We start from the raw sequence: 9,629 nt of genomic DNA on the forward strand, positions 1-9,629 counted from the left end.
CCATTGGAGAAATACATCTTGTCCTGTCTCTCTTTGCCCATATACCGCCTTGTGGAGGCCGAGGGCGGTGTCTGTGCTCCTCCCCGGCGAATCGGACAGGCACAGCCCTCAAAGAGTGACTCCTCGATGTGCAGACTTCCGGATTTATACGCGGCAAGCGAAGGACCCAGCAACCGGACGGGGGCGTAGCTCAAATGGTAGAGCGGCCGCTTAGCATGCGGCAGGCAGGGGGATCGATACCCTCCGCCTCCAGGGTTCTTTTTGTCATTCGGAATGAGCCGGGCCTCACCGGACATTGCGCAGACGCACACGGCCGGGGCCTGTGTACTTTTTCCTTTTTCTTTCTTTCCCTCTTTCCTCTCTCTCTCTCTCTCTCTCTGTGCTGCAAGGGTTGATAATTGCCAGGGAGCCATGTGAAACGAAGACACATGGCCAAGGGGTGTCGTCCGGCGCTCTTAAGGAGTGGGAGGGGAATGAGGAAGGTGTCGATCGCACACCTGCCCCTTTTTGCATCCCCTGTCCCTTTTTGCACACCGGTCACCTACACTGGTGGACATATGGTGGGAAACTGGCGCCGGAGCGTCGCGCCTCCGAGAGAGAGGCCAAGACGCCTGGCAAGTCTTTCATTGGAGGGAATATATTTTTGGGGTGGTTTCGCACGGGAGGGAGCGACATAGGCAGCGAAGCAGGAGGACGCAGGGAAAAAAAAACACGAGAGGAGGCGACACGCGCGCTGGGGGAAAACACGGAGATGCAAGGACAGAGGGAGGGGGAGAAGGGGAAGGAAGACCGAAAGGAAGCTGCCAATCATGGGGGCCACACGTTCGGCCACCGGCACACGAGGCGACCGACAGGAAGGTGCGCACTCAGACGGTAGCATGCATGTCGTTGAACCAGGGGTGCACGAGGGCGCGCTTGCAAGAAATGCGGTTGGCCGGGTCGTAGATGAGCATTTGCTGTGTGCGAAGCGAAAGAGCGCACGGCCAACATGGCGATTGGACAGACCCAGGTAGGGGGGAAGGGGGAGCGGCGGCGGACAAGAGGGCGGTTAAGATGCAGAAGGGGCCGGAGTGGAGCATCGGTGCTCCGCGGAGCAGCGGACAACGCCCTCCATCCCGGCAGCGCAGAGGCGGAGCCGGGGAGGGACAGGGAGGAAAAGACGAGACATGGTGGTCACCACGCAAGGATGGAAGGACATACCTTCAGCAGGTCCAGGCCAACAGGGTCCAGCCCGGGAACGGCTTCGGCCAGGTCCTGGGCCGGCCACTTGGGGATGCAGTTCTGGTAGTCCGGCAGGCGGACGACCTCGGGCCAGACCTCCTCGGTGGGAGTGCCGAGGCGCTGGAAAATCTTGAAGATCTCGTCAATCTCCGAGTCACCGGGGAAGAGCGGGCGCCGGGTGACCATCTCGGCCATGATGCAGCCGACCGACCAGACATCCACCGGGGTGGAGTACTGGCGCGAGCCGAGGAGAATCTCCGGCGCGCGGTACCACAGGGTGACCACCTCGTGGGTGTACGCGCGAATCGGCACCCCGAACACACGGGCCAGGCCGAAATCCGCCAGCTTGATGTTGCCGATGGTGTCGATCAGCAGGTTGTGCGGCTTCAGGTCGCGGTGCAGAATGCGACGCTGGTGGCAGTAGTTCAGGCCGTCGAGGATCTGGAAAACGTAGGACTGGGGGCAGAGCACGGCAGCGAGGGAGAAGTGCCGGAGAAGGGAGAGACACAGGGCGGGTGAGTTGCTGCTCGTGGCGCCACAGGGCAGGGCCGATGCATGGGGCAGGCCAAAATGGACGCGCGCATGTGCACGAACGAACCTTGACAAGGGCCATGTCCAGAGGGAGGTGGCGGGTGGCCTCGATGTAGCGACGAAGATCGCGCTCCATGTACTCGAAGACCAGGTAGACCTTGCTCTCGTGCTGGATGACATCCTTGAGACTACGTGGGTACAAGGGCGAGACAGAGGGAAGCATTGAACCACGGCATGGGCCCGGACAGAGAGGAGGAGGAGGAGGAGGAGGAGGAGGAAGAACGGCCCGAGGGACGAGAGAGAGAGAGAGAAGGGGGGGGGGAGAGGGGTAGAGAGACGGAGTCAGGGGGAAGAACGGGCAGGGGAGCGATGATGGCAAATGCAAGCGTACCCGATGATGCTCTTGTGCTGGAGCTCACGGAGGACGGAAATCTCACGGATGGCCGTGCTCGGGACACCCTCGTCCTCATTGTCCAGGCGAATCTTCTTCATGGCGACAATGGTCTGAGTGGCAATCTCCTCGGCCTTGTAGACGACACCGTAGGTGCCCTCGCCGATTTTGTCGATCTTCCGGTAGGCGTCCATTGTCTAGCGAGTACGAGGGTCAAGAGGTGTGGGCAGAGGCCGACGGCGGTAGGTGAGGACAATGAAAGGGACGAAAGAGGGAAATAATGTGTGTGCGTGTGTGCGTGTGTGTGTGTGTGTGTGCGAGTAGGCGTACGAGAGAGGAAGCGGGCGGGGTGTGTGCGTGTGTGTGTGTGCGTGAAAGGGGGGGGGGAGACGAAGAGACGGGGCGGTAGCGGCGAGGGAGGAAGGGGAAGCGCTGGGGAGGGAGAAAGATGGAGCTGAGGTGGGGCTGGCAAATGACGGGTTTCGGGGGGTGGATAATGAAGCGGGGCAGAATGGACAGGAGCGCCTCCTCAAGAAGGGCTCTTTCCCTGTTCAGGGAATCGGGGATGAAGGGGGACACCGATGGGCCGGAGCATCGTCCAGGAAACTGCTCCCCAGCCAGGGGCAATGCTCGGGCGCCGGGCAACCCCCACCCCCGGGGGGGGGGGCGAGCATTGTTCGGGTGCCCGGGTCCGAACTGCGGCCGGTGTTGCCGCGACCGTCCGGGGCCGGGATGGAGGGGCTCCCAGCCGGTGCGCAGCCGTGTGGGGACATGGAGAAGGACATGCACGCACGCACGCACGCACGCACGCACGCACACTGGCAACGAGTCCCGCTCTAAGGTCGTGTAACTGGCCTGTCGCGCACATGGGGGCCAGGGGGGAAGGCGCTGGCATGTTCGGCCACAGGCTCGTAGTCCGCGCGCGCGCGCGGACAGGCGGGCAAAGAAGCCCCCGAGCCCCGGGCCGTTGATTCACGCCGGAGCCGGGGCAACATGCTTGTCAGGCATGAGGACAGGGACACTCGGACCCCGCATCGCCGGGGGCGTCTTCTTCCCGGGTACACGCGCGGGCACAATGTGTGTAAGTTGTGGACGCGCGCGGACGCACACACCCACACCCGCACATGCTCACTCACTCACTTGCGCGGATTCGCGGTACACACCTCCAACGGCCAGGGGCCGCGTAACCGATCTATTTAAAAAGCCGCCCCCCCCCCCCCCCCGGCGCCCAGGCTCTGCCCCGGTCGGTGTATTTAAACAGGGAAGAAAAAAAACCGCTCTCTCCCACGTGATCCACGAATACGTTCATTGGCATGCTAGGTCCCCTTCCGGGCGTCCGGTTTGTAATGTGCATCCAGAGGGCGGGCTGGCGGGGGTCCTCGCAACGATCACCTCTCACGCATTGTCCGTCGTATGGGGCCCGGTTCCGCGAGCAGTGTTCATTATGCCCTGAGAGGAACTGACATTCGATCGAATGGTGTGCCGTTGGGCCGCAGACCAAAAGGGTCGGACCGATCGTGCATTGTCCGGCCAGCAGGCCCGGGGCGCAGGTCAGGATACCGGGCACCTGGCGCGTGGGCGCGCACCAAGCTGACACGGACTTCAGATGCGCACGCCCCCAGGCCAGGGGGACCAACAGTTGTGTGTGTGTGTGTGTGTGCGTGTGCAAACTTGTCTACAGGGGGGAGGGGAGGAGACGGTGAGGAGCAGGGTGAGGCCAGCGTGGAAATCGGCCTCCTCGGCCTTGGGCAAAAAATACCCCCCCCTCCCCCTCACCCACACTCACTGACACATTGGCTGTAATCCAGGGCTGTCTATTCGGCCTTCTCCTTCAAGAAAGGCAGGATGATCCATTGTCTACTGGTCCTTGGGCTTCGTGTGGGACCGAGACGCCGAAGAGGCAATTCTCCTCCCGGGGGCCGGCTTGCTGGACGCGGTCGTGGTGCCGTCGCTCATGTCCAGGATGTTGGTGTACCGAAGAATGAACCAGGCCTCTGCCACGGCAGTGACGATGGCACTGAGGATTGACAGCAGTACACGCTGGGAGGGAGGGAGGAAGTGTGTGTGTGTGTGTGTGAGAGAGAGAGAGAGAGAGAGGCACGGTCAGGGCAGGGGCACGTCAGCAGCATGAGGCACCTGACGGCAGGCAAGAGACACGGGGGAAAACGCACGATGGCCATATCGCCAGAGGCATACTTGGAGGCCGCAAAGACCGCACCCCCGACACCGAGGACACTGAACATCATATTGATGATGGCAGTGATCTGCCGGCTTTGAGTGCGGATTTCACTGATGTCCAAAATGTTGGTCGTGTCCGAGGGGCCCTGAATTGGAGCAGACTGCCGGGCCCACAAGGGACAGTCCATTCGGAGGACCATATGCACAATCAATGGTCAGAGGGGAGCGGTTGTGGCATGTTGGCAAGGGGCGGAAGGGGCAGCAAGACAGCGGGTACACACCGTGCCAGCCAAATCACCGGTCCGCTTGCGGATGCCCTTGCCCACCATCTGGGCGTAGTCCGTGGCATCGAGCTGATCGCGGAGTTTTTGCAAGCGGGCAACCAGCTGAGGGTCCTGTGACAGGGAAGGAGGGCGGTTAGGGAGAGGGAAAGGCATCGAGGATCGTGCGGGGGGCGGGTCGGGGTGAGACTGAACATACCCGGTGAACACGGACCGGGGCAGGCCATTCAAGGCCGCCGGCCTCCCCGGCGCACAGTCGGCGCAGAGGAATCCCTGATGGGGGGGGGGGGGGGAGAGGGGTGGTCAGGGTCAGCGCCGAACGTGACAGCGAGATAGTGGCAGGGATGGTGGTGAGGCGAGGTCTGTCGATCGAGATGGCAAATTGCCACACACCAGATAGGGTGGAGATCTTCCGAAGCGTGTCCAGATCCGACGAGACACTGGAGCCAGCGGGTGGGGAAGAGGAGAAAGGGGAACAGGACGGGGCGGAGCCCGTGGCGTCAGGGGAGAGGAATGGGCGGGGATGTCCATGCAAAAAGCATGGGGAAAGACCATCTGGAGGCTTGCGCACCTCTCGCCGGACTTGAAGGAGGAGATGGACGCCTCGAGGGAGGTCAGCCAGTCGCGATGAACCGTTTGGCCGCGGTGTGTCAGAGTGACGGCGGCAGCCGAGGCGGTCTCAAAGCCGGAGGCCAGGTCGCTGGCCAGATCCCCGGCAATGGCGGCCGTTGTGGGGGTCCAGCGAAGCGATACGCCAAAGGCTTGTGGGGTCCGGTACACCGGGGCGAGGAAGTCGGGCTCCTCAGCCGGGGTGTCGGCGAGCCGGGGCGCGTCGGCCGATGTGGCGCGCATGTTGTGTGGTAGGGGTGCGAGGACGGGAGGGGGAGGGGGGGGGAGGGGGAGGAGGAGCGGGGGAGGGGACAGGGATGGCACGCGGGCTGGAGGAGGGCGGGGAATACGGGCAAGCCTTGGCGGGGACACGGTCTTGCCCCACCTGCAAATGTGTCTGTGATCTTCCTGCCAGGGGAGGGGGCCAGCCTCGGCCCGGCGCTCTGCCTCGCCGACCGGAGATTGCCCCAGACTTTTTCCCCTACCTGGGAGGGCATGGTCCGATCGGGGTGGGTGGGTGGGAGGGGGGGGGGGGGCGGGTTTGATCCCCCCCCGCCCATGTAGGCGGCCTTGGCGCCGCGGTCAGCCGGGGCGTGTGCAAGTGTGCGTGTGTATCTGCGGCTCTCTGGGCTCTTGGGGGGGGGGCGGGGGGCGTCGAGCGGCTTCCCTGCTCAGTGGGCGGCTCGGTCCTGGACGATGATCATGCCGCTAGATCAGGCTGGACACGCACAGGTTGGGCACTCGCCAAGCGATGCCGATTTAGGTGGAGTCTATGGTCACGTACGGGGCATTGCGCACGTATCTCAGCTCACGCGATCACAATCGACTTGGCGGCGCTCCCTCTCTGGGATGCAATAGCATTCTTCTTGGCGCACACAGCCCCTTCGTGTTTTCGGTAGTGGTGGGCGTGAGAGTCAGCGAGACCTACGCACTACCCCCCTCCCTGTAGCCGGATGTATTTTTCGGCAGGGACGGCCCCCCGCGTTCCGTCCGTGTGTGTCCCTCCTTCCAGCTGCTCTGCCCCCCCCCCCCCCCCCCGGGGAGCGGGGCGCGCGCCTGCCCACATGCCGGTCGCCTTGTTTGGGCGCTTGGTCCCGGAGATGGGCCGTGTATCCGCCGCCGGGCCAAAACCATGATGACTGGTTGAATGCCCGAGGAGAAAGGCCAAGATGATGGGCATGGGAGCCCGATTCGCCGGCACCCCAGGCATGACACGCTCCTTTCCCGCCCCCATTCACGGGCCGAAATCCTCAGCCCGGAACCCGACCACAGCCCGAACACCGACCGCGACTTTGCCGATCCGTCATTCTGCCGTGATCCGCCCGGCCAGCGTGTGCTCAATTCCCCACGCAATGGGCGCGTGGCCGGGCGAATTGGGCCGCGGCCGGGCGCATGCTCCACCAGAAGTCCGGAGGGGGGGGGGCGCAGGGGCGAGGGGGGGAGGGGGCGGGGGGGGGGGGTGCCCACGCAGGATGGCAGATGCCCTGCCCTGTTGTTCTGGATCAGTGGGCCACCACGCACACGCGCACACCCACACTTGGGGGAAGACCTGTGAGAGCGGACCCCTGGCCCAGGCCTAGGCCCCCCCCCCCCCCCCCCCCCCCTCCGCTGTTCCCTTCAAATGGGCCTGGCACGGCCCCCTCTGCCGTGCCAGGATTTTCCTCTTCCTGAGTATCTGCCAGAGGCCGCTCCGCGTTTGAAAACGTCCCAGCGCACCCCCCTCCTGCCGCATCCAATACCCGGCACCCCCCCCCCAGTCCTCAGCCACCCTCCTGTTGTGTTCCTTCGTCTTCTGCCGTGCTTCCTCCCCTCCTCCCCTTCTCTACTCCTCCCCCCTCCCCCGGCCGCTTTCCTGCACACCCGCGCGGCTCTCTCCCGGCTTCTTGCCGACCATGTCCTCCCGATCGATCTCGGCCTCCTCGGTCATCATCGAGGATTCCGCCATCCTGAGCCCGCAGCCGCATTCGCAGCAGCCAGATCATGAGCCGAGCCAGTTCTCCGGTGACACCGGCAGCTCCCTGGTCCCCGGGTCGAGCCAGGGCGCCAAGAAGCGCTCGACCCAGGCCTCGCGCGACTCGGTGATCTGCCTCAACTCGGCCACCGGCGCCAGCGGGACTCGCATTCGTTTGGAGGACATCAGCTCCACTCGGACCACGGTCACCATGGTGAACACCGACGATGCGTACCAGCTCGAGCCGCTGGGCGTCCAGTACGTCCATCACCATCGCCATCGCGCGTCATTGTCTCTCCGCCGGGCGGCCCCCACGCCGATGGCGCTGGCATTTGCCCATGCCTGACCTCCCCTCCTGCTCCCTCTCGTGCGGCTCTCTGCCAGCAGGAAGACCCAGAAGAAGTCCTCGACCGGCAGTGGCGACAGCCTCCGCCAAGAGCAGCAGCCTCTCATCGACTTCGAGAAGAGCTACGTGGATGTCGAATCATCCAGCTTCCTGAAGCTCAAGCGCTCGACGCGGGATTTCTACTCCAACCAAAACGACGAGATTGATAGTGCGTGTCTGCCGTACTCTCCGCCCCCGCCCCCGCCCCCGCCCCCGCCCCCCTTCCCCTCTGCCTCTTCTCCGAATGCTTGGCCAATGATTGACCCCTTTTCCATGGGGCCAAAGGCTTCCGCCGCTTGCAGGACCTCAACCTGGACGATGATCCGCTGGCCGCGCAGAATGCCCACTCGGAGGCCGAGGCGCGCAAGGCCCGCATCGAGCGCCTTGTCACCACCGTTGTCCTGGTTACCAATGTCCTTCTGCTGGCCATCCTCCTGACGGCGGTCATCATCTCCGGCGCCCTGTCGCTGGTGGCCTCGGTGATGGACGCCGCGCTGGATCTCCTCAGTGGCGCGGTCATCATGCTGACCGCGCGCGCCAAGCAGAAGGTCAACTTCTACCGGTATCCCCAGGGCCGCGAGCGCATCGAGCCGGTGGGGATTCTCGTCTTCTCGGCCATCATGGGCACCTGCTCGCTGATGCTCATCGTCACGGCCGTTCAGCTGATGGCCGGCGAGGAGCTGGCCCCTCCGGGGCTGGACTGGCTGTCGATCGGCCTGGTGCTCGGCGACATCGCCGTCAAGGCCGGCCTCTACCTCTTCTGCATGTACTATCGCAAGGAGACCTCCCTGGCCGTGGTCCTGGCCCAGGACCAGCGCAACGATGTCCTGGTCAACTCCGTGGCCCTGGGCTCGGCCGCTCTCGGCACCTATGTCTGGCCCTACCTCGATCCGATTGGCTCGATCCTCATTGCCCTCTACACGGTCTACAACTGGGGCTCCACCTGCCTCGAGCAGATCACCATGCTGACGGGCCGCAGTGCTGAGCCTGAGTTCCTCAAGCAGCTGACCTGGATTTGCGTCAACCATGATGACAAGATCGTGGCCATCGACACGGTTCGGGTGCGTAAGGAAGGCGAGCCCCCGGGGGGGGGGGGGGGGCGATGCTCATGGGCGTGGGCATGGGCGTCGGGATTTGATGTGCATCCTCTTATTAGGTGGTGTTCTGTGGCGGCCTGGCCATGCTTGGTTCCCCATTCGCGATGTCATTCTAATGCCTTCTGCGCGCCTCCTCCTCGCTTCCTTCCTGTGCTTCTTGCCCGGCCATCCTCCGCGCCAAATGGCGCAGGCCTTCCACTTCGGTACCCGGTATCTGGTCGAGATTGATGTGGTCCTCCCGCCGGCCATGCCGCTGGAGGAGGCCCACAACATCGGCGAGGCCCTCCAGCGCAAGGTCGAGCGTCTGGAGGAGGTCGAGCGCGCTTTCGTTCACCTGGACTACGAGTTTGATCACCATCCCCAGAGTGAGCACAAGACCTGGGGCGCCAACTAATCGCCCAGGCTCTCCTTCGGTTGGCTCTGCCATATCTCCCCCCTTCCTCCCCCCCCCCTCCCCCACCTGGTTCGCCATTTTCTTGTAACATATATTTCTTCCCCGGATGTCATCTGCCAAGGTCCGTTTCGTGCGCCAGGGAGATCGGGCAATTTTCTTTTATATGAAGTTCTTGTGCAAGGAGCAGGCCCGCTCCCCCTGGATGCGGCAGAGGCGCCCTTGTATACAGGTGAGCGAGCACCCCTTCGCGGAGGGGGAGGGGAGGATGGAGGGGGGACCAGTAGAGCCTACGAGGTGAGTGCCTTGGCCAGCGGAAGCACCGGCGACCCCTCGATGCTGGACTTGGAAATGTCCAACGGGTTACCGGATGAGGGGGCCATCAGACCGGAAGGCTTGGTGGAGATGGTGTTGTCGGCCTCCTTCTTCATGTTCAGACGAGCCTGCGTGTAGACCAGGCCCGAGATGAAGCCTGTGCACATGAGGCACGGTTAGTGACCTGGACCGGGGAAGGGGGGCACATGAGCCAGGAGCGGTGGTCTGGGGCGCACCAAGGATGATGGACAGTACGGTGCCAACGGTGACGGCATCACG

At 63.8% G+C, this 9,629-nt stretch overlaps 4 protein-coding genes and 1 non-coding gene across 5 annotated transcripts in view; 2 read left to right on the plus strand and 3 right to left on the minus strand.

Annotated features, from left to right (window-relative positions):
- Nucleotides 1–179: 179 nt before the first annotated feature.
- Nucleotides 180–252, plus strand: H696_01796. The gene has a single exon. It is a non-coding gene; the product is annotated as a tRNA-Ala (tRNA).
- Nucleotides 253–627: 375 nt separating this feature from the next.
- Nucleotides 628–2,515, minus strand: H696_01797 (CMGC/CDK/CDC2 protein kinase). The gene is made up of 5 exons (XM_009495704.1): nucleotides 2,474–2,515; nucleotides 2,144–2,340; nucleotides 1,820–1,940; nucleotides 1,201–1,677; nucleotides 628–956 (listed from the first exon to the last, which is right to left on the minus strand). The coding sequence occupies exons 2-5, from the start codon at nucleotides 2,335–2,337 to the stop codon at nucleotides 867–869; spliced, it is 882 nt and encodes a 293-aa protein (XP_009493979.1). The 5' UTR covers nucleotides 2,338–2,340; nucleotides 2,474–2,515; the 3' UTR covers nucleotides 628–866.
- Nucleotides 2,516–3,939: 1,424 nt separating this feature from the next.
- H696_01798 (hypothetical protein) lies at nucleotides 3,940–5,492 on the minus strand. Its single transcript, XM_009495705.1, has 6 exons — nucleotides 5,174–5,492; nucleotides 4,996–5,042; nucleotides 4,802–4,875; nucleotides 4,603–4,716; nucleotides 4,315–4,482; nucleotides 3,940–4,183 (listed from the first exon to the last, which is right to left on the minus strand). Exons 1-6 carry the CDS (start codon nucleotides 5,452–5,454, stop codon nucleotides 4,001–4,003), a joined length of 867 nt encoding a protein of 288 aa, XP_009493980.1. The 5' UTR covers nucleotides 5,455–5,492; the 3' UTR covers nucleotides 3,940–4,000.
- A 1,611-nt stretch (nucleotides 5,493–7,103) lies between these two features.
- On the plus strand, nucleotides 7,104–9,038 carry H696_01799 (hypothetical protein; the record flags this gene model as incomplete). The annotated part of the gene is made up of 4 exons (XM_009495706.1): nucleotides 7,104–7,420; nucleotides 7,550–7,716; nucleotides 7,833–8,608; nucleotides 8,835–9,038. The coding sequence occupies 4 exons, from the start codon at nucleotides 7,104–7,106 to the stop codon at nucleotides 9,036–9,038; spliced, it is 1,464 nt and encodes a 487-aa protein (XP_009493981.1).
- Nucleotides 9,039–9,325: 287 nt separating this feature from the next.
- H696_01800 (hypothetical protein) overlaps nucleotides 9,326–9,629 on the minus strand; it is a gene marked incomplete at both ends in the record, with an annotated part of 2,216 nt that continues 1,912 nt past the window's right edge. Inside the window, one exon of the mRNA XM_009495707.1 lies at nucleotides 9,326–9,507. Within this exon, the coding sequence (XP_009493982.1) occupies nucleotides 9,326–9,507 (182 nt within the window). The remainder of the gene's footprint in view (nucleotides 9,508–9,629) is intronic.

Source organism: Fonticula alba (genome assembly GCF_000388065.1).
Source record: "Fonticula alba strain ATCC 38817 unplaced genomic scaffold supercont2.2, whole genome shotgun sequence".
Lineage (NCBI taxonomy): Eukaryota > Rotosphaerida > Fonticulaceae > Fonticula > Fonticula alba.